Consider the following 24,246-nt stretch of genomic DNA (forward strand, 5'->3'; position numbering starts at 1 on the left):
TTCCGAGTGGTCCCTTCTCACAGGAGTGTCTCACTTGGACTAGCCCAGGGATCTCTGTCCTGCCTTGGACTGGGAGGTCTTAGGGCAGAGTTCAAGTGTCATTCACTACCTGACACCTTGAAGGCATACCAATATATGTATGCAGAATTGGCATGGATAAGATTTCTGATCTTCCTCCTCAGCCACTGGAAAGGGGGGTGGGGAGAACTCTCAGGGATCCCTTGCCCATTTCTGGATGCTGAGCCTCACAGCTCCCCAGGGCTGGTAGGTGGAATGTTCAGACTTTGGAGTTGGGCTTCTGTGGGTCTAGAGCCAACCTGGGAGAATCACATGGGGCCTGGGCTAGAAACCTACATTTGACACCTCTCAAATAGAGCTGGGGAATCAAATAGAGCTCAGACAGAGGTCGGAGGTGGCCCTGGTCACACAGCCAGTGAATGCTGAGGGGGAATGGAATTCTGCTCCAGCTCAGACTGGCTGCCTCCTCTTTGGGAAGCGAACTATCATTCAGATGCATTTCCTCGAAACTTCAGGGTAGCTGTTTCATGAGCTCTAGGTATCAAGCCTTGGATCAGGGCTGGTCGGCCTGGAGATGCTTGCTCTTCAGGAGGGCTGACCCTGGAGGAAAGTGTGGGCTGAGTTGGAGAGTCTGGGACCTGTCATAGCCAACAGTGAGAGTCAAGGAGGTACCCATGAGGCAGGCAAGGACCAGAGGCAGGCAAGGTGGTGCAGGAGGCCAGAGCCACTGCTCCACCCATGGCTGCTTAGAGGCAATCAACAAGAGAGGGAGTAATGACCTGGCCAGGCTCCAGGGGCGGTGATGGAAGCTCTGGTTCAGGGAGAGAAGAAACATGCCTCCCTACTGCTGCCTGCCTGGAAGCTGTTGATCTCCTGCAGGGTCCGCTGAGCCCAGCTGCTCTGAACCCAGTTACGTGTATAGGTCCCACAGAGCCACAGACAGTGCTGAGGGGGAGGGGTACCCAGGATAGGGCACAACCATGTCAGGCTCTCCACGTGGTTCAGGGGCAGCTGCTGTGCTTCTGTGCAGGCTTGGATACTCCTCTGAGGGGCACACCCCCACACCAGCTCTGAGTGCAAACTTATCTCCAAGACCACCTTCTATTTAGAGGGAGGATTCACGACCTTGCAGCCTGGAGAAGCTGGGTCCAGGGTGGGAACACCTAGAGGCCCAAGCTGAGTGCTCCCCTCAGTGTCTCCACTTTAGTGAGCCACCATACATCCTGGGCCTGGACTGCCCCGCTCTTCTTCTCCCCCTCCCCCTTCCTGCAGAGATTCTGTGAGGCTGTAAATGACAGGACTGTCTGAAGACCTGACATCTGTGAGCTTTGCACTGGCCCTGCTTTAATCAAGGCTGTGGGCAGCCAGGCTGAGGCCTGTAGGCAGGAGGGGCCTTGTGCTGGATGCAGGCCCAGGCCAGTCTCCCTAGAGAGCACCAACAGTTCAATCCCCAGCCAGCTGCTGGGCCTTGCCAGCCCTCTAGCCTGGAGAACAAGTGACAGGTGCAGTTAGGCTGGGGTCTCTGAGTCACAGCCATGAAGGGCAGAGGTACTGGTACTGTTAGGGACCTCCTCACTGCAGAGTAAGGGCCTCAGGGCTCCTATGTGGAGGTGCTGGTGCCAGAAAGCAGGCCATGGCGCTCCTTGTTCTTGCCGTCCAGGGTACCTGTTGAAAGAGAAAAGATACTCAGCCAGCTCCATAGGCTGTGGAGAGGCTTGGGAACCAGACCTGGCCACAGTCTGTCAGGAAATCCTCTAGGTTCTCTGTGCAGAATAAATTCCGGATACAACCCTTTCTTACTACCTTCAGTGCTACCACTGAGTTTTAGCACAACTCTCCTGCTAAAGGAGTCCAGAGCCTCCTATGGCCTCACTGCCCCAATTCTGCCCTTATAATCTGTCCTCGACACAGTAACCCTGGTGATACTTTTGCAATGCAGATCAGACCCTCTGCAGTTCCTCTTCTGGAAACCTCAGTTGTAAGGATTTCCCCACACACACACCCACACACCCACAAACCCACACCCACACACACACATTGGCCCTGTTACTGCTGCCCTCTTGCCTGTCACTATCCCCCTCACACTCCTGCTCCAGCTACCCTGGCTACCTTGTCAGTCCTCAACATGTGAGGCACATTCCCACCTCAGGGCCTTAGCTGTTCTCACTGCGGGGAACACCTTCTACCAGAGAGCTGCATGGCTCACTCCCTCACTTCCTCCAAATCTTTACTCCAATGTCACCAGTGCAACAAAGGCCTCTCTAATCACTTTATCAACAATTGCAACCTGCCCCCACCTGTCCTTCTTCACTCCCTGTCCAGACTTAGGTCTCTCTATAGCACTTATCACCTTGAACAGATTATATCTCCCACTTTTTCTGTTTCTGAGTTGTCTCCAGCCAGTGGAGTGTGAGTTCCATGAGGGCTTAGACTTGGCCTGATTCTGTCACTCCCCAGCATCCACAGCCTTGCCTGGCATACAACAGGGGTGTAAGAAATGCTTTTGAATGAATGAATGAACAAACTGGCCAGGGCCTTCAGAGATGGCTGGGGCTCCCTACTCCAAGCCTGGGATGGATGCAAGGGGGCAGAAGTACCTGTGCCAGGCTGCCAGGCCTGGGCCTGGTCTCTCTCCAGGTGCAATGCAGTCAGTAGGAAGCAGCCACCACCCAGGGCAATGGCAAAGGCACAGCACAGGAAGCTCTGCTGCAGGCTGAGAAAGCGCTGCAGGTAGGAGTCAGAGCGCCTTGCACGCAGGGTACTGGAGATCTGCAGAAGAGGGAGCAAGTCAGCGAGGCCAGAAGGCCAGAGGGCCTTAGGAAGTGTGGTGCCTCCCCCAGACCCTTCCACCCCACACCCTTGGACACTCTTACGAGTCCTGTGAGGTAGGGGCTGCCGGCATCTCCAAGAATGTGGCCCATTGTGATCTGAAGCGCCTCTGCTGTCCCCCGGCACCTGGGCACCACCACGGACTGCAAAACACAGAAGCCCCAGAGGAGATTTCCCCTCAGTGAGAGCAAAGTGGGTACCTCTCCCTACCTCCTGCTCCCACTTGCCTGGAGGTGATAGGCTGGCCAGCTGACAGGCTAGCCAGGTAAAGGGAATGGATGGGAGCGGAATCGCCAAGGCCAGAGATGCTCAGAAGGCCTCACCAGGTCCCAGGAATTGGGTATCACAGCACTGATCATGGTCACCCCTCTTGACAGTCTGCACTGGAACTGGGCCAGGACCAGGCTTGGCTGTGACCACAATGGTGGGTCTGCAGTATCCCAGTCCAGAGGCACTGGACAAATTACTGGGGGCACAGCCATGTGTCTGCACATGCGGGTAGCCAGCTGGGGAAGCACACAGGTCTCCATACAATAGAGAGAGGAGGCCAAGGATATAGCTTCTGGCATCAAACTGCCTGGGTTCCAGTCCCATCCCACGCCCACCCACCAGCTGTGTAACTCTGGGCACCTTTCCATGCCTCTGTGGCCTCACTTTTAAATGAGATACTGCTGGTATCTGCCTCAAGGGTTATGTTCATTACTGTTACCCAGCTGGCTCCCACCGGAGGTTTCCTGTGGACATCTGCCCTACAGGCAGAACGCTTTCTTTCTCTGGTCCAGCTGGAGCATCTCTGTTGGTCATATGGGACTTACCCTTGGGCTACCTCCTCTATGAATCCCTCTCAGAGTTTAGATGAGCTCTTAAGCCCCACGCACACCCCTACTGAATGCAGGCCCCTAGAACTGGTCCACCCCCTTCCTCCCTATACTATGTAAGCAGCAAAGACCCTCATTTCTCTTGGGGTTCTCGGAATAGAGGAAAACATGAGGCTCAGAGGTACAAGTGAAAGTTTGCCAAACAAGTAAGTCAGGTAGAACCTTCCGGAAGACTGCAGGTCCCAGGAGAAACTGCCAGACCCAGGGCTTCTGCCCACTAGTGCAGCTGCAGGGGTCTCGTCCAGAGTCTTGTCCCCAAAACCCCAGTGTCCACAATCTGAACCCGTCAGAGAATAATAACAATGATAATAATTGCTGACACTTATTGAATGCTTCCTGTGTGCATTTTATGTAGCAAACTCAAACCCATGAGGGAGATGTAATTATTACCTGCATTTTATAGATGAAAAACCTGCACAGGGAGGGTAAGTAACTTGCCTACAGTCACCCAGCCAGGAACTAACGGGGCCAAGATTGGAGACTAGGCCTTCTCCTTCCAGGGAGAAGCTGCTGTTATGGGCAAGGGAAAGCCAGCATTTCCAGCAACACTGATGTGCTTGTTACAGAATGTTTAGAAGTCAGAAAGCTAAAGAGGACAGGTTTGTCAGTAGCCCTGCAAATGAGTAGGAGACAAATTGGAAACTAGTAGAGAATGGGGCAAAGGCCCTCCAGCTGGAGACAGGGTAGAGGCAGGAACTCAGAGGCACAGAGGACAGGGTCTGGTGGAAAGCAGCCTTGTGGGTGGGCAGGGCAAAGCACAGTCACTAGGTAACAGTCCATCTGGGGCCACTGGCACTGAGCCAGTCTGTGCAGGTGGTAAGAGAAGCCAGGCCTCTTGCCATCCCTGGACTGGCCTGAGGAGGACCTGACCACAGCTTTGCACCTTCCCCAGGACTTCCTTCTCACCCCATAATTATGCGATTACTCACTGGCCTTTCTGGGGAGATGGGTAGGACTAGGCAGGGCTTCCTAGAGGGACAGCCCTGAATGTCTGCAAAGGTCCATGTGGATCCCAGGCAGGCTGGGGCCTTCCTCCCTTTCCCTCTCAGGATCCACAATGTGCTAGGCTCAGACCAGCTGCTACTACCAATGGTGGGAGACATAGGTCTTCCCTCACACTCTAGGTCCCCATTGTCTCCATACAGTCAGGGGCCAAGATTGGCCTAGCAGCACCTGGGGAGCACAGGGTTAATTTTTAAATGAGAGGCTTTGGGGTTCCCAAAACTCCAGGCTCACTTTATTCTGAGAGAAAAATACCTCTGTTTTTGGATCACCCTTCTCAAAAGAACAGATCCCTTTATAGTCCAGGGCAAAACCAGCACCAGCCAGGGGCTTACAGAAAGTCAGAGCAGTGACCACCAGTTGCAGCCTCCCTGGCAGCCTGCCTCCTGTGCTCTCCATTTGGCCCTTGTGCCCAGACACCCCTGAGAGGGTGAGATAGGTGTGTGAGCAGACAGCTTCCTGGAGGGTGGAGGCTGGGCAGGGAAACATGGAGAGGGCAGAGGGGAAAGAGGGAAGGGCAAGAAGGACCCTGGAGGGCTAAGAAGGTCTGCTGAGGAGCTGGAGTAGGCAGGCTTGAGCCCAGATGGACAGCAAGGCTTGGAGGGAGCTTGAGCCCCCAGAAGCAGCTTTGGGGGAGGCACAGGCTCAAGTGATAGGAGAGACACCATCTCAGCCTTAGAAGAAGCAGGACCCTCCAGGTCCAGGGGAAGGCCCAGATGTGGGTTACTTACAAGTACACAAAGCCCTGAGGAGGCAGGAGCTGTGGGAGTGAGCACCCATGGAGCATGTGTGAACAAGGGGGTAGTGGGAAACTGACAAAGGTTCTGTGGACTGGGGAGGGGACTGTCCAGGTGTGCACTGAGGAACCCTGGATGGAGTCATGGGAACTTCATTGGACCCACTAAACCAGATGCTGAGGACAGAATGCCTGGAATGCAGAATGAAGGTTGAAAGCCACTGGACCATACAGCTCCAGAGGCCCCTTCTCCAGAGAGAATCTGGATTCCGTCCTGGATTAGGGATCAAAGAGAGCAGCGCACTGCCTGAACTGACCTGGCCCCCAGGGAGGCCACCATCATGTCCTCAGGAATGTGTGTAGTGCAGGCCTTAGCTCATTTTCTACTTATAGTCTGGAACATAATTGGTAGGTACTACCAACTGAGGAAACCGAGACTCAGAGGGGTTGAGTCACTTGGCCAAGTTCACACAGCATTAGGGCTGAAAGTAAAACAGATGGACTGCTGCAGAATTCTCACGGTTGGGCTCCAAATCCCCCCAGAAACCCACAGTCTCTCCATTCTGTTTTCCTATTAGACCCTCTTGGCTCCCTCTCCACTCAGGACTATCTACCTGAACATCAGCCCCTGCTCAGCTCATCCTGTGCCTTACACACACACTCCCTGGGGCCTCCTCACTCCCTCCACCTGCCCAAAGACCAGCTCACCTCCCACCTCAGAAGCAAGCACAGGCCAGTGAATGGGACCTTCCTCCACTTCCTGCTCACAGTTCCCCCAATCGTCCTGCTGCCTTGCTCCTCCCTGGTTCCCCATGCCTTCTCTCGTCTCTGTCCCCTGGGGAGGCTGAGCTGGCCACCCTTTGAAAGGTCAGTTTTCTGTCCTCTCCTCTTGTCAACATGTGTCCTTCCTAGATCACCCCCTCCTGAGCCTCCCCACTCTCTGCCAGGGAATCAGCAGCACAGAGGACAAGGCTCCAGGGGCTGCACCTCATGGAAAGGCTTCAGGAGGTGAGAAGGCTGGGAAAGAGGGCAAGAAGCTTGCCAGGGTAGAGGGCCTTGTTAAGCTGAGGAGCTAGAGGACTCCATACCACAGAAGGGCCTGGGGAGTCCTGAACTGGACCAGATCCTGGTCAGTCGGCTCCCTGGGCTTCCAGCCAGCTCCCCCATGGGTCAGACTACAGCTGGCGGGCGGAACCCCCCTCACCTCTCCCCACCAGGCACACACACTCCTCTTCAGCTCATAAAGAGCCTAGCGCTGCCAGGTTAATCATTCCTGCAAACACAGACACTGGGGGACACAAACAGGCTTCGAATGTCTGTGGGGCCATCATGTGGAAAAAGGAACTGCACAGCGGGGGGCAGTGGTAGAAGCGGTGGAAGGCAGACCCAGCTCTGTTCTAACTGCCTGAGAGAGAACAAGCTATATTGGGGTGGAGGGTTTCCTGCAGGCTCTTGCTTGCCCCACCAAGCAAGTTATGATCACCCCTTTTCACCGACAAGATAACTGAGGCCCATGACTGTCCAGCAGGTCTGTGGCTGAGTCTGGGCTGGAAGCCAAGTCCACCGTCTGGAGGAAGGGCAATGAAGACCGCCAACCAAGCAGCTGATCCACTCACCAGGGCCAAAGACAGGGCAGCGCTCTCCACGCTGGCTGAGCCTGGGCCACTGGGAGAGGGAAAGAGAGGGCATCTCAGCAGGGAGCGAGCAGCCCATCAACAGGAGTTCTCAAGCCAAGTTGTTGGCTCATTAGATGACTATGCATCTCCACAACTCTTTCAAACTCAGATTCTAGGGCTCCAGGGCATCTTTGGGGGATAGACAAGGAACAAATAGAAACCTGAGAATCGCCATGATATTCCTAGCCACCATTCCCCATTCCAGGCACTGAGCAAAAATGTCATACAGAGAATCTCAGTTCACCCTCACAACAGCCCATGAGGTAGGTACTGTCTTCCCCATTTTCCATATGGACAACAGGCTCAGAGGCACAAAGTAACATGCCTAAAGTCACATAGCTAGTAGCAAAAGCAGGGCTGAAATCCAAGTGTACCCCCGAATCCAAGTCAGCGCCCCCCTGCCCCAGACAGCTTTTGGGACAGCAGGCTGGCCAGGCTCCTTTGTGCCCACTGTCAGATGGTACTAGCCTGCCAGGAGGCAGCTCCTAGGCCTGAGGACATGTTATCAGCAAGGGCTTAACCCTTCAGCCCTCAGCAGTATCCAAAACCTTCCCTGCCTGTCCCCCAGGAGGAGGTGGGGAGAGAGAATGCAAGGTTCAGGGAGAGGCCCACCTGGATTATGTACATAGCAGAGTAGTGTGGTCAGCACAGCATCTGACCTCATGATGGATGAGCCAGCCCCTTGCATTCCAGCCCATGACACATGGGGTGGGGTGGGCTGGACCCAGCTGAGCTCAGTGGTTACTTCCCTGAAGTCCAGCAGCTCCTCTGTACTCTCCAGAAAGCAGGCCATGGAGTCTGCCTGCTCAGAAGCAGCATGGCAGAGAAACAAGGATTGAGGGCCCAGGAATCAGAAAGCCTGAACATCAGTCTTACTCAGAACCCTGGTACCTCACGACCTTGGTCCAGGCAAAATGAGGGTGATGGTCAAAGGAGATGTTTCAGAATGTCAGGGGCCTCTGATCTGAGGTAACTGCAGTGGCCTTGGCCCCCGACCCCATGGTCACTGACACCCCACCCAATCCCCAGGCTGTCAGCAAGAGAGGGCCAACCTTGAGCTGGACAGAAACAAGAGACCCCAGTCCCAGCCCCCACCTACCCACACCTACCAGCAGGATGTCAGCAACCACTGCCCAATTGCAGGATAGGAGCAGCTCCCCAAGGGCCAGGAACACCTGTAGACAGAGGATGGCCTGAGTGAGGAACCCCCCACCTCAGTCACGAGCCTGCCTACAGTGTCTTTTCTCTCCTGTGGAAAGGGAAACTGAGGTTCCACAGAGGAGGGCAATATCGAGACTGATGAGGCAGGAGTAGTCTGCCACAATTTTTCCACTTCCAGCAGTATCACAGTGGGTAAACATCCCCAGGTGGGCCAGGCCAGCAGCTATAACCCCAAGTGAGCACCAAGGCCCAGGTGTAAGAATCACACTCACCCCAATAGACAGCCACCAGGACACAGAGCTGTGGCCACCCATGGGGAGGAAGCAGCCAGGACTCCCAAACCACTTTTAAATTTGAGGAAACTTGGAGGAGAAAGGCTGAAAGATTGATCAGGACTTGCCCACCCCTTCTCTGTTTTCCCATAAGACCTATATCATTGGCAAGATACCTACTGTGTTCAGCCAACCAGTTTGGCCCTATGCATCCCAAAACTGGCCTCTCCTAGTCCACCCCTTTCCCAGACCCCTAGAACCTCCAGGGTTACCACACACTCATTGCTTAGACAGTGAGACTAATCCCAGTCAAGACCAAGGCTGTCTGAAGTCACCAGCTAGCCCAGAGCAAAGCCAGTCTGCAGCAGGAAGCTTCTGGCCCTGTCCAGCACCCACCCCCTATCCGTCTCCCGAGGTTCTCTAGAGCCCACAGGCTACGGCAGGCCTGTCTCCCTCGGCCTTTGAACACTCCTCCTGCATGCCAAGGGACTGGGACAATACTCATTCCCCTTACCCAAGAAGAGTTTAATAAAGCTGCAAGAAAAAAAGCATCATTTCTCAGCGCTTCCAAGAGCTTACTGAGGGATGGAATTAGCCATTCCTGGAGTCACGGGGCTGTGCCCGGCAGCCCAGGGTCAGAGACTCAAGGGTCTGATGTTCAGAGGCCTGATAGCACAAGGGTAGAGGAATGAAGGACCCCTCACCTGAACACTCACAATGTGCCAGGCACGTTCACTCTTGTTACCCCTTCAGGTCAGGTAACCTGATGAGGTGGACATCATTACACCCTTGTCCCAGTTCAGCCCCTTCCTAAGGAAACCTCACCCCTGAGCCTGGCCTGCCTGTGCTTAGTGAGAGCTAGAAAACCTTCAGCACAAAGAGCTGCAGGAGTCTCCAGTGATCATGTGCCTGGGAAGGATGGCACAGGGAACGACATGGGAGGGAGCCCTGGGGATGAGGGGCCTTGGCAGAGCCCTGAAAGCCAGTCAGATTCAGGGTGGGCTGAGAAGGACTGCAAGAGCACACCAGGCAGAGGACCCTCATAAGCAGAGGCAAGAGACCAGACCGTGCCCACCACACTGGGTGGGGCAGGAACATGACAGGCTCTGGTAGAGGGAAGGCAGAACAGGCCAAGAAGATCAAGAGGCTTGTGTGTTCTCTCAGTGTAACCAACTCCCTGTGGCTGCTTGAGGATTTCTTGAGCCCAGGAGTTTCAGACCAGCTTGGGCAACAAAGCAAAACAGCCTCTGGCCCTTGGCACTCAAACTGGGAGGCCCTTGAAGGCAGGGTGGGTCTCCCTCTGGGCCTAGGACATGGGCTAGGCACCCACAGTGGTAGGAATCAGGAAGCTGCTGCTGGGCAAGGCCCAGGCGGGGCCTGAGCAGGCTGCAGACCCACATTCCAACTTGACAGAGCTTGCCAACTCAGCCTCCTGGGACCACATGAAAGTCCAGCCTGACTTCACCCACCCTCCTGTGATGTCTTCAAGGTCACCTCCACCTGAACTACCAGACCTGTCTTCCCAACACACATCAGCCTGCCGCTGGGTCCTCTCCCTCCACATAGGCCAAACACCAGCAGCCAAAGCCACATGGTCACACAGCCTCCCCATTCGTCTTTCCCCTGCCCCTCCTCCACACCCACAGGACATACTGAAATACACCTTTTCCTTCCTCCAGCTGCAACAGGGTGGATCCTGACCCCAAAATAGAGCCCATCAGAGGCAGGCTGCAGCCACAATGGGGCTTTCAGGCTGATCAAGCCACCCAAAGATGCCAGGTTTCCTCAGACACCTGGAAACCGGCCCAGCGCCACCAAATCCTCAGCTCTTCTCTGCGGCTTTGAGGGGCAAAGGGCCGGCTTGGGGGAGGCCGCCTTCTAATCCCATAATTACAGAGGCTCCTGAGGCAGCAGAGGCCCAGCCACCTGGGCTCCAGGAGAGGCTCTGCAGCAATGGGGTGTGACCTATGGGGTGGATGCCAAGGCCCATCCTGCCTGCTGGGGAGGTCCCTGCCTCTAGGCCTTGATTTCCTGGACTGTACCATGGTGGAGGGTCCAGACACCCAGTCAGGCTCCTATGACACCAACACACCACGCTCCTGAGGCTAGTAGTCTCACTATGCACATTTGTGCTTCCCACAGGCAGAATGCAAATTGGGCCTTAGCCCAATGGTGTCCATGATTGATTGGAAACTTAGGTTCCTCAAGTAAAAAGCAAGGCAAACAAACAAAAAGAGCTCCAGTTTGCAGAATCTGGCTGACTTCAAAGCTATTCCTACCTGGGTATCCAGCCCTGCAGTCCAGGCTCCCCTAGACAGCCACATACCTCACACTGGCCAGGTTCCCAAACTCATTCTGGACAGGGTGTCCATCCTCCTACATCACTGTTTCTGCCCAGTGTGGCTAAACTGGCTAGGAACCAGCATAGACAGGCCACCAGCAAATTGTCAAAGGTGCTGCTCCTTGGGCTCAGGGGGACAGGGTGAGCCCAGACCAGATGCCGCATGGAGTGACCCTGTATGCCTTGCTTCCTCACCTTCACACCCTGGTCCCAACTTCTGTCCCTTCTGCTTCCCAGAATCTCCTGCTCCTTCCGTCCTTTAGTCTTTCTCTTCCTCACATTCACTGTCTCTGGTTTGGCCCAGGCTTCCCCCTCCTCAACCAGGTTCCCAGGCCCCACCATCACCCACCCCCCTGGCCACACACACACACACACACACACACACACACAAAGCAGCCCAGAGGGGACTTCCAAAAGGGAAATCCAATTTTGCCCTCTGCTGCTCCTTGGAGCCTGTGTGGCTTCCCTGTGCCACACCCCCACTCCCCCACCCCACCCCCACTCCCACTCCAGGGCAAGAGGGCCTGGGAACACTGCCTGAAGCCTGAGAAATAGGCTGAGCCTGAAAGCCCTGGCCTTTGCCATTCCCCCGCCCCAAACTGAGAAAGCCATGATGGATATTCCTGGCTGTAGTCATCCCTGGCCAGAGAGGCCTACACACATACATACCCATACTCACTCTGTCACAATGCACACACACAAGCAGCCACACAGCATGTACAGACACCTGCACATATAAGCAGACACAAGGCTTCACATGTGAGCTTTAACACACATATACACACCTGCACGTGCACACACACACACACACACTCATAACTTAGGAAACTCACACATCACAAGTATACACACATGTAAGTAACAGGGGCGACATTCAAAATATCAAAACATGTGTGGCACTGTCCCTCACTGTAATCCCAGCTACTCAAAAATAAAAACAAAAACAAAGAACACGTGGCAAAGTAATGAAGCCAACAGATGGCAGCATTAAGTCTTGGCCCAGGCCAGGGAGCACTTGCTGAGGAATAGCCTAGCACATGTTCCACCCCCCCCCATATCTCTGGTCTCTTAAGAGGCACATACACACACACACACACACATACATACATACACACACACGCACACAAACACAGAAACATGTTCATGCCCTCACCCTGGTGCACATTCACACACACAGCTCACACACTTGTGCCTTCACACATACACAGCTCTCCTCATACACACCTGCACAAAGAAGTAGGCTTCAGGAGGGATCAGGGAGGGAAAACAAGGCATCCATCCCAGGGCAGAGTCAGCCCCAGTAAGGTGGAGAGTCACAATCTTCAATCATGGCCCATCTCAGTCTTTCAACTAGGTACTGACTGATCTCTGAGCTCCAAAGAATGGATTCTAGGCCCCACTAGGAAGAAAGAAAATCAGTGTCCCCCTCCTGGTGACTGGGGAAGACCTGAAATCCAACCATCCCCCTTTATGGACCAACTCTGTGCCCAGCATGGCTGAGCCAGTCAGGACAAAGGACCAGGGCACAGACTGGCCACCAGCAAGCTGCTGCACCAGCTGGCACACTTTACACCTAGGCCTGCCAACCTGTAATTGCAGGGACTGGTATCAGGCACAAGGGTACCGCCTGGTTTCCAGAGGCTGGCAGCAACCCAACAACCTGGTCAACTGGCAGGTGGGGAGGGAGGCAGCAAAGGGAGCAAGCTCTGGGGTCCTCCTAGGGAATTCAGCCAGGCTGTGGACTCTGTTGGTGGGCTGTGCTGTTATCCAAGAAGAGACACCTGCTAGATCCTGATAGGGAGGTAGGGCCCCACAGGAAGGACAGAAGCCTTTCTCAGCCCCTCTGAGGCAGCCCCTGGGAGAGCCTGGTTACTCCAGCCCAGAAAGCAAGAGAAAAAGGTCTTATCCAAGAAGCCCCAGGGCCATAGCCCCACTGTTGGTGCCACCATGGGGGCCAGGAACAGATCATATGGCCATCCCTGAATCCTCTACAGACCCTGACTACAGCTATGGAAGATACACATCCTGGTCGACCTCTGACAACCACCTTACAAGCTCCCCTGGGAGCAGGTGCCAAGCTCCAGTTCATGTCCTCACTCAGGTATTGTCAAGGCTGAGAAGAGAGGCAACTCTTCCCAGATGTGAGGGCTTGGGGACGGCCACATTGACTCTGTTCAGTGTGGCGGTAACCACACCACTTTGGGTGGTGATCAAATTTGGGCTGGACAGTGACTTGGGGTTATCTGGAACAACTCCTGGCTAAAGATGAAGGACAGAATCTGCATCATAGACTTTCCTTCTCTCCAGAAGCAAAAAATAGTACATCAGGAAAAAAAATGTTTTTCACCAAAGAAAAGAACAAAATCTAATGAAATAAACATTAAATACTGGCATCCAAGCAAAAAGGCAGATGGTTCTGGAGTATAGCCCTTCTCAGATTCACATCCCAAAGCCACTCAACAAAGCTCTCCTATCTGGAGAGAAATAAATTGAGTAGACATCCTTAACAGAGAACCAGCAGAACAAGCTGCTGGAGAGAAAGGGGGAAATGGAGAGAGTGAACAATGACTCCAGTCACTGCCTCCACTCCAGCTTGAGGGCAGACCCCATCCTATAAGAAGGTGCACCCAGCAATTAAACAGAGTCTACCCTGGTATACATAGCATTTACCTAAATCTCAGAAGAGAGAGCAGAGTCCAGGTGTTCTAACAAAGACTCCATCCATACTGCTGCCTGAGCCGTGCAATCCCCTCGGGCAACAGAAAAGTCTGTGGAACCTAATGCTCATCTCTCAAACTACAGCCCCTCTGCAGAAGGGGATGGTTACAGAGGAGCCTGGATGAAAGTCAAGAACTATGATAGCAAAGCAATTTCAGTGTCTGAGCACAGCTGCCCACACCAAGGTTAGGGGAAAGCAATCAGCGCACACCAAAAGAACTATGTAGATATATAGAGAAGAGGGAGGGGAGGAAGGGAGGGAGGGAGGGAAAAAGAAAGAAAGAAAGAAAGATGGATGGAGGCAGAACCCAACCTAAAAGATAGATGATAAGAAGACTAACAGAAGTTCCTTATAATTGCTTCAAACTATAGAACAATATAAGAAGTTAATTCAATAAAGTTCTCAAAGATAAAACAAACACCCAATAGAATGCGACATAAAAGTCTAACAAAATTAATGGTGAAGCTAAGAAATGAACAGCATCATTACAGAATTAACAAATTTAGAATAGATACTAATAAGAGTATAATTACTGATAGAGAAAAAGTCTTGGTGATTTTTAAAAAGACCAAGAGGTGGCTTGTCTCAAGTGATAGAGTGCCTGCCTAACACAGTTCAAATCCCAGTATCACCAAAAAGAATTTTTTTTAAAGAGAAGGACAGCTATGTGGAAGACAGACAAGGATGGACAGGGTGTGAACTAGGATGGAGCAAAAGAGGCACTAGGGTACACAATTAAGGAGGTGTTCACTCTCAGGGCTGCACAATCCTTAAATTTTGCTCCCTAGGAGGTCTGCTTGCCTCATCCTAGTCCCAGCCAGCACTGAGACTAAGAACAATTCAAACAGATAAAACTCTGATCCGGCAGACAGAAGAACACTGCTGAGGAAATTTTGATATGCTATGGAGTATTTGACATGGAGATATTTCTTAGCAGCACCTTCTGACTTGCTTCCTTGTATTCCTACCTTTGTGTAACACCCCCCACCCAAAGTATGGACCTAGTGACTTGCTTTGAATCTGTAATTAGGTTTTGGGTTTTTTTTCTTACAGTACTGGGGTTTGAATTCAGGGCCTTTCATTTGCTAGGCAGGCCATCTACCACTTAAGCCTTTCCTCCAGCCCTGTGACTTCTTTTTTTTTTTTGGTGACCCTAAGTGAGGCCCTAAGTTCAAACCCCAATAATGCCAAAAAACTCCACTCCAGCTGGCAGGGTGGCTCAACTCTTAGGGTGCTGGCCTAGAGGTTGGGAGGTCCAGAGTTTGAGACCCACAACTACTTAAGAGAAAAAAAAAAAAAAGAAGACCCAGCTAAGCTGTGCCCAGATTTATGAGCCACATGGACTGTGAGACAATGTATTTTGTTCTAAGTATGTTTGGGGTGATTTGTTACACAGCAATAGAGACTAATACTAACTAGTTAAGCTGCTGCATCAAGAGAAAATATTAAAATGTTCAGATATTTGCATGGATAAAATGAATCAACATTAAAGATTTTTTTGCAGTTCTGGGGTTTGAACTCAGGGCCTACCCTTGAGCCATTCCACCATTCCCCCCACCCCCCGCTCTTTTTAATGGTTTTTTTCGAGCCCAAGCTGGCTTCAAACTGCAATCCTCCTGATCCCTGCCTCTCGAGTAGTGAGGATTACAGGTGTGAACCACCGGCGCCCAAGCAGAACATTAAAGACTTTTAAAATCAGACTAACTTTATTCTCCATAACAATATTTGATATTAGAAGACAACAGAGCAAATGTTTTCAAAGTAGGGAAAGAAAGAAAAGCTAACCCAAAAACATTACATCCAGTTGAATATTTTTCAAGTAAAGAGTCAAAGACTATCTCAAAAGCTAGGCACAGTAGTTCACACCTGTAATCTTAACACTCAGGAGGCAAAGGCAGGAGAATCATGAACCTGAGGCCAGCCTGGATGGGGCTACATAGCAATGAGACAAGTTAGAGTGATCCAACCCTCCCTAGGGGCATTTGCCCTAATGCATTGGGTGTTAAGCCTCAGCTAAGCACTGTGAAGAACATTATTTTCATGTTAATTCTTTGATGTATACTCCTTGATGCTTTTCTCCTTCAAATAACTTGAATTACCAGGAATAAGCCACTCAACTGCTTGAATAACTGTTTGTCAGATCAGTTGGCCTGGCTGCCTCAAGCATGAAACTGACAACACATAGCCCCTTGGCAAATAATAGGACTGCTCCAACATACCCATCTGTTTTAAATCCTCCACGACGACTCAGAGGAACACTTCACTCTGGCCATCGGACCACTACCACTGAAGACAAGACTCTTGTTTTAGAAGGCCTTGCTTCAGTCATAACCACTCCAGACACCTGCACTGGCTTTGGAAGACATCAGTCACTCTAAGTCAAGCTTCAGTGAACTCTAGATGACCCTGTTCACCTTGCAGCTGTACTCACTCAGCCTAGAGTGGGAGCACTTCCTCCAGTGGCTCAGCAAAAAGTTTATGGTTGGTACAATGTGAGGCCTGTGATTGGCCTTTATGTAAGGGCTGCAATTAGTGAAACTGGAAGCTGGGCTGTGATAGGTAAAAATTATAATGCCAAAACATAAATAAAAATAATAATCACAATGCCACATGTTCATGCCACAACCAACCATGTCCCTTTTCTGACTTGATAACCAGGCTGTTTGGCTGTTTTGGAGTCAGCTGGGAGACACCCTCCTGTGCTGCCCCTGGTGTTGCAATATTAGGCCCAATAAAAAGATCCTCCTGAATGGTCTCTTCTTACCTACTTGTGATCTTTGTCATGGGTAGAACAGGCTGATCTGACAACATGGAAAAGAGGTAGCATCCGAGGCAGTGGCGGCAACAGTGGGGAGAAGAAGGCAACTGAAGAGTTCCAGAGAGTGACAGAGACAGAGACGGCAAGGAGCAGAGGAGACAGAAATGACAAAGGACAGTGGCACTATAGAGACAGCAAAGGCTATGAAGAGCCAAAATGAAAGATTAAAGGGCCAAGTCACTAGAAGAGTTCCAGGGAGCTGCCAAGCCTTAAAGGCCAAGGCTCCCAACACCCAAGGCTTAGAAGCTGTAACACTATCTGGTGCTGACTGCTGCTGACTGCTGCTGCCACCAACTGCTGCTTAGAGCTGAGGATTTCACTAGCTGCCAAGTGCTGGTCCACTGGAAGTCAAAGCCCAGAGCAATAAGCTTCCAAGCTGAACACTTAGGACCATTAGTATCTGGCTTTTTTTTTTTTATTATTCATATGTGCATACAATGCTTGGGTCATTTCTCCCCCCTGCCCCCACCCCCTCCCTTACCACCCACTCCGCCCTCTCCCTCTCCCCCCGACCCCCTCAATACCCAGCAGAAACTATTTTGCCCTTATTTCAAATTTTGTTGTAGAGAGCGTATAAGCCATAATAGGAAGGAACAAGGGTTTTTGCTGGTTGAGATAAGGATAGCTATACAGGGAGTTGACTCACATTAATTTCCTGTGTGTGTGTGTTACCTTCTAGGTTAATTCTTTTTGATCTCACCTCTTCTCTAGTTCCTGGTCCCCTTTTTCTGTTGGCCTCAGTTGCTTTTAAGGTATCTGCTTTAGTTTCTCTGTGTTAAGGGCAACAAATGCTAGCTAATTTTTTAGGTGTCTTACCTATCCTCACCCCTCCCTGGCTTTAAAGCCTAAAGGTATAAGTGTAGTTCTCGGGGCTTTACCGTGATAAGTCTCTGAATCTGTCAACCCAGTCAATAAGCCTTTGGCACCCAAGGATCTAGGATTACCACAATTTTTGAGTAAAGTCAAAGGTCCCCAGCCAGCTCATTGTTAACAGCAAGACCCTGTCTCAAAAGCTAAGAAAAAAAAAAAAGACTATTTCAACCCATTTAGCCACAACATATGTCCAGTTAAGAGGTGAAGCAGAGCCAGGCACCAGTGGCTCATGCCTGTAATCCTAGCTACTTGGGAGGCTGAGGATCGCCAGTCTAGGCCAGCCTGGGCAAAGAGTTCACAAGACCCCCATCTCCAAAATAACACGAGAAAAAATGGACAAGTTCAAGTGGCAGAGTGTTTGCTCTGCAACGGTGAAGCCCTGAGTTTAAACCCAGTCTCAGCAAAAATTAAAAAAAAAAAAAGAAGTGAAGCAAAATAAAGAATATTAGAGTTAGAAAACCTATATAAAACCTATAGAGACTGATAATGGGCATTGAATCTATATAAATATAGGACCACTGTCAAATAACCACAAGGATTATATACAGAGGACAGATTGTGAATGTCACAACTCTAGAAAACATAAAAATACAAATATAACTAGCAAAAATCAGGAGACTGGGGAGATATGAAAGAAGGGAGGAATTCTCATAGCTGGGCTTATCAATTAACCCAAAGGTTTGCAATTAATTTGAATATAATGCTTTGATTTCACCTCAGTTTCTTCAGGTAGATTCAGGCAAATTAAACATACACTATGATTCTATTCCTAAAAATGTCTAGAATAGGCACTCTCTAAAGACAAGAAGTAGATCAATGGTTGCCTGGAGCTGGGGTGGGGAGGTCAGATTGGGTGGAAATGGGACTGACTGCTAATGGTTATGCAGCTTCTCTCTGGCATGATGAAATATTCTGAGAGTGCTGTGGTAGCCAGGTGTGATGGCAGGCACCTATAGTCCCAGCACTCAGGGGGCTGAGGTAGGAGGAGCACTTGGGCTCAGGAGTTCAAGATCAGCTTGGGCAACATAGCAAGACTTCTATCTCAAAAACTAAAATTGATGTGGCAATGGTTATACAACTCCATAAATATACTAAAAACCATTGAAATGGAAGGCTTAAATGGATAAAATTGTACGATGTATGAATTACATCTCAATAAATCTTGTTTCTAAAATTATACCACCATATTACCCCAGTTGAATAGCTATTTCTAACTATAAACCTGTGCATGAATGTAGAAAGACACATAGAATGATGGCCATCTAATTAAGCAACATACATGGAAGAAAAAGGCCAAAATGTTAAGACTAGTTAATTCTGGAAGATGAAAATGTGGATAACTGTTATTTTCTTCTTTGTACTTTCTGGTTTGGTGTTTTGGTTTGGTTTGGTTTCGTTTTTTGCTTTTTGTTTTGTTTTGTTTTGTTTTTGCGGTACTGGGGAGTTGAACACAGGCCTCACACAGGTGCTCTACAACTTGAGCTATGCCACCAATCAAAAAATGTCTTTTTTTTTTTTTTGTGGTACTGGGTTCTGTTTTTCTTTTAAGTTGCCCCCAAGTAAAACTATGAAGGTCATTTGAAACAGTGTAGCAGACTGGATTGTTGGTCCCAACCCTTGAGTTCAGGATGGTCGGTGCTATGGACCCACGCCCTGGGAGTGCCCCAGAGGTTCATCTCAGGGTTGCTTCCCTCCCCTCTCTGCTCATTCCCCTGCTGAGTTCATTCAGTGTTGTGGCTTTAAACCTCCAACCTAGACCTCTCTCCTAAACTCCAGGCTCATCTCATTCAGCTGCCTCTTAACATAGCCAGTCAGGTGTCCCAAAAGGAAGCCCAAATTTAACATGCCTAAAATGAACTCTAAATCTACTTCCTCCAAAAAACCTTTAAAATAAGCATCCCGCCTCTCCCTCAGGCATCTCCCCCGCTTCAGGAAATGCCAGCTCCATGGTTGTTGTTGCTCAGGTCAAAAGTCATGGAGTCACCCTTGCCCCCTCCCTATCTTTCACACTTCACACCCAATCTGTCAGGAAATCCTGCCTTTCTACTTTCAAAATATACCCAGAATCTGACCACTTCTCCACACTTCTTCCATAAGTAACCCGGTCCAAGCCACAGCCCTCTCTGACTTGTAGTATTGGAAAACATCATTGTTTTCCATTTCTGCCTTTATCTCCTTTCATTCTATCTCAACACAGCAGCGAGAGAGAACCCCTCACATTACATGGTCAATAATTATCAAGCACCCTGTTACTCATGCTACTTTTATTGTCCCCCACCCCCTCACACAGTGAACCTGGGCCTGCTAATATAAGAAGGCAGAAATGATCCTGATTCACATTCCTGGCCTGTGTCTAAGAGGCTTTGCAACTTCCACTTTGGTTTCTTAGGAGACTCTGGGACCACCATGAAGGAACATAAAAAGTCACATGAAAAAGAACCAAGGACCAAGGAGCCCCAGCTGGCAGCCAGACGTGAGGAAGGGCAGCATGGACATGTAAGTCCCATCCAGGTCAAGCAGCCCACATCAGTGAGCCACAGGCCAACCCAGCAGCAAGATTGGCCAACCAATCCACAGAATCTTAAGAGTAATGGTGGGTTTACACCCCTAAGTTTTGGGGGATTTGTTAAGCACCAATAGATAACTGATACAAGTCACAAGTCAGAGCATTCACTTCTGTGCAGGACATCCTCAGTGGTCTCCCATCTCACGTGAAGTCACATTCATTGTACATCCAAGGCCCCACATGATCCTCTGCACCCTGACTTGCCAGAGCCATGATTCCAACCTCATCTCTTCCATTGTTTACTGGTTTGCCTCACCCCAGGCACATTTCCTCAACAACACTAGCCATACCTTCCCCCTCAGGGCCTTTGCACCTGCCATTCCCCTGTATGGAGGGCTCCTCCCTGCTCCACCCCGCATATCCCCGTGGTTCTTTCCCTTTACTTGCTACTGGTATTGTCATCACAGCAAAGCCTCTCACCTGACCTCTTGCACCATCACCCTTCTGGTCCTTTTCCCTGCTCTGTTACTCTCCACAGAACTTATCCTTGTCTAATTCATTCCACATTTTTATTTCATTCCATGTTCAATACTGTTCGCCAGTACCTGGAAGTGTCTGACATATGGGAGGTGCTTGGAAAATATTTGATGGGAGTAGGGGGTCTTGCTGCTCCTCCTGGCTGAGACCTGCCTTCCTACCACCTCACCATGGCCTTGACTCACCTCCCCTCGAGGCCTCAGGTGCTCAGGAGGCTGAGCGGGGTGTGAAGATAAGCATCAGACCCCAGGATCCTCACCTGGGGGATGAGAAGAGCAGCGTAGAGATGGAGACCCATACCTCAGTGGCCTCCCAGCCACATGTGTAGACACTCTTCCCTGCAAGATCAGACCTCAACAGGACCCAGAGAACAGGGGACAGGGAGTCCCTAGGGCACTGTGGCTGACTATTTTCCATTCCTTATCCCATTAATCTGAGCAGGAAGTGTACCTCAAGCAAAGAACAGAATGCAGCCAAATATCACCTTCACAGCAACTTTTTATGACGGGTCACATGAGGCCATGTGGCTTCACCTGTCTCGGGATGCTAGTGCTTGGAATCTGGCCACCATGTTGTGAGGAAGCCCAGGTCACATGGGAAGGCCATGGCAGGTGTTCCAGCCAACAGCTCCAGCTAAGTTCTCATCAACCGCCAGACAGCCCTGGCCTTCCTTGATCTGGCACCCCATGCCCCCATCCCACCTAGCTAGCATCAAGTGGAAAAGAGATATCATCCCCTCCTGCCCCCAACTGAGCCTTGCCCAAACTGAAAATCTGTGAGCACAACACATGGCTTTCTTATTTTGAGTCACCAAGTTTTGTCACATAATCCTAGTAACTACAACAGGCTCAAAATTTACTTATCCCCTCAATGAAGCCAAGCAGCAGGGAGTAGCCTCCTTGGTTTCACTGCTTAGAGTTGAGGCTCAGCAAGGTCAAGCTCTTGCCCTAGGTAAAGGTCACACAACCAGGAGGTGACAAAGCAGGAGTGCAGTCCAGGTCTTGTAGACTCCTCAGAGAATGCTCACCCCCATACCTTGTCTCTAACTGCTATCCTGAACACAAAGCCCACCACAGGAGGACTGTCAACATTCAGTCACGTCCTCCAGCCACCAGGTCAGCAATGGGGAGCCCCTGCCTTTGATTCAGTCCCTTCTCGAAGTCCAAACCTCTTCTCCTCTGAAGGGCAGTAGCTCTGGGAAGGAGGCCAAGGAAAGGGTATGAGCCAAGACCTGCTGCGTGTGTGTCTGGATCCTAATTAACAGCTGAGAAGTCCGGCTCCCTTGCCAAGAGAACTGGAAGGATGGAAGAGATGGAGCCCTCTGCACCCGCAGGTGGCCACAGGGCCTGGGCACCCCAGGGGAAGCCCCAGACCAGACTTTATATATGCTCAAAAACTTCATTTCCATGAAGCCCACAGCACAATTTAGTCTCTATTCCAGAAATTTGGAAGCAGACACACTGCTGCCAAACCTCTCCTTCCCACACAAAGCAGTTTCAGCCACAAAAGCAGTAAAGAAAAGCTGTATCTAGCCAGAGATGCACGAGTGCGCACATATCCCATGTAAATATCTGCATCCCCTGACACACATACATGGACACGCTCAAACACAGACATGCATATAAACAGCCCGGTGGACACACTCATACACCCCACGCACATACCAACATGACTTTACATGTTACACTCAATATACATTCAGCATGGATATACATGCACTCATCAATGTACACAAAAGAGCACACACATACATACTTCTATTCGTGGACCTGAATGCATTCCCCCCTGATGCATGCACACTCCAGCACACACTCCATCTTCCCATCGGCCCTTCCCAAGAAGTTCTGGGAGCCTGTCTCCCCAGGGCTCACTCCTTCAGCAGCAGAGGTGGTACACAAAGGACTTTGGTTCCCACAATCCAAGAAGGTAAATGGGATGGATGGTTAGATGGATGGATGATGGCTGAGTAGAAGAGTCTAATGTAACTCTTCCTATTTCAAAGGTTGACAAAGCCAATTCCTTAGTCCCTTTTGAAGCCCTTTCTAACCCTAATGACATCATTGTGGTGATCTGCAGCCAGACCACCCACTGAAGTTTTAGGTGGGAGGCCATGTCCCCTGGATCTCAGACTCCTGCATAACTCTCTACCAACACCTCCACTTGGATGACAGCCTCCCACACAAACTGCGGGCACAAAGGCAAGCTGTTGGCCTTCCCCTAAAGCTGTTGTTCCAGCTCACTTCCCTACTTCAGCCTTTCCCTACTCCAGCACCTCAGGCCAGTATCCCAGGACTCGACTAGGACTTTTTTTTCTCTGATATTCCACATCAAAGCTATTAGGAAATTCTGACACACTACCTTCCAAATACATCTGTAACCCAACCACTTCTCACCACTACCACTGCTGACACTCTGGTCCAAGCACCTTCAGCTCTCATCTGTGTTACAGCAACAGCCTCCTGACTCCTCTTTGCTTCTGTTCTTGCTACCACCCCAGTCTTCTCAACAGAGTAGCCACAGTGATTCTATAAACATAAATTTGGTAATAGAAAAACAAGAGAAAATCATTAAAACAAAAAGTTGGTTCTTTGAAAAGATCAGCAAAATTAAAACCAGATTTGGTGGTGCACACCTATAATCCCAGCACTCAGGAGACTGAGGCAGGAGGATCCAAGTTTGAAGCCATCCTGGGCTACACAGTGGGACTCGGATGATAGAGAAATATCGTGAGCAACTGTATGACAAGAAATTAGATTAGCCTAGATTAAATGTACAAATTCCTAGAAAAATGCAAACTACTGAAATTGACTCAAGAAGTAATAGAGAAATCTGAATTGACCTATAACAAGTAAATATTGAGTTCATATCAAACAACTTCTTCCAAACAAAGGCCCAGAACCAGATGGCGTTACTGTGAATTCTACCAAATGTCTAAAGATGAATAATTAACACAAATCCTTCATAAACTCTTCCAAAAAACAGAAAAGGAAAGAACACTTGCCATCTCATTCTGAGGCCATTACTCTAATATCAAAACCAAACGAAGATATCACAAGAATATAAATGCAAATATACATATTCCCTAAAATGTTCAATATGATTCAGTATGAATATAGATGCAAAAATCCTCAACAAAATACTACAAAGTCAAATTCAGCAATATGTAAAAATGATTATACCCCATGACCAGGGAAGAACATAGCCCAGGAATGCAAAGTTGGTTAAGCGAATAAATATTAATGTAATACACTACAGTATTAGATGAAAAGACAAAACCGCACAACCATCTCAACAGAGACAAAAGACAAAGTCAGACCTCCAGCTTCTTAGCACAGAATCCCACCTCACTCCCAGTGAAAGCAACTCTACCCTGTGTCCACAGGCCTGATATGCTCTGGTCCCCCTCATCCTCTCTGTGCTTATGTCCCACTTCCCCTTCCTTCCCCATACTAATCACAGTGGTCTCCTTGCCATTCCTCAAACCCACCGGATGTACTCCTGATCCTTTACACTCACTGATCCCTCTTCCTAGAACATTGTCCCCCCAAATATCCACATAATTCACTCTTTCACTTTCTATAACTCTTCACTCAGTAATTGCCTTCCAGGAATGGGGTTGTGGCTCTGTAGTAGAATGCTACAGAACCTGGTTTCAATCCCAGAACCACAAAAGATAATAATAATAAATAATCACCTTCTCAGTGAACCCTCTGTTCACCCTACATAAAATTACGGCTCTCTCCCCACAACACTTGCATTCTCTGTACTTCCCTTCCACGCTCTAATTTTCTTTACCATCTGAAATACTGTGAATTTTACCTATGTATCTGTTTTTTTTATTTGTTTGCTTATTTTGACATAGGATTTCATAAGTAGCCCA

The 24,246-nt window shown here is 50.0% G+C and overlaps 1 protein-coding gene across 7 annotated transcripts in view; it reads right to left on the minus strand.

Moving 5' to 3' along the window:
- Positions 1-1,338: 1,338 nt before the first annotated feature.
- Positions 1,339-24,246, minus strand: part of Spns3 (SPNS lysolipid transporter 3, sphingosine-1-phosphate (putative)) — a 41,295-nt gene continuing 18,387 nt past the window's right edge. For 5 of the 7 annotated variants that reach the window (XR_012438781.1, XR_002213719.2, XR_002213721.2 and 2 more), the window contains 6 exons: positions 8,249-8,314; positions 7,752-7,941; positions 7,080-7,128; positions 2,892-2,990; positions 2,616-2,787; positions 1,339-1,683 (listed from right to left, as the gene is read on the minus strand). Coding sequence is in view for 2 of the 7 variants with exons in the window: in XM_020185967.2 (XP_020041556.2) it covers positions 1,619-1,683; positions 2,616-2,787; positions 2,892-2,990; positions 8,249-8,314 (402 nt within the window). In the remaining 5 variants the exon portion in view is untranslated. The remainder of the gene's footprint in view (positions 1,684-2,615; positions 2,788-2,891; positions 2,991-7,079; positions 7,129-7,751; positions 7,942-8,248; positions 8,315-24,246) is intronic. The other 2 variants (XM_020185967.2, XM_020185966.2) reach the window with 1 other exon arrangement.

Source organism: Castor canadensis, chromosome 11, assembly GCF_047511655.1.
Source record: "Castor canadensis chromosome 11, mCasCan1.hap1v2, whole genome shotgun sequence".
Lineage (NCBI taxonomy): Eukaryota > Metazoa > Chordata > Mammalia > Rodentia > Castoridae > Castor > Castor canadensis.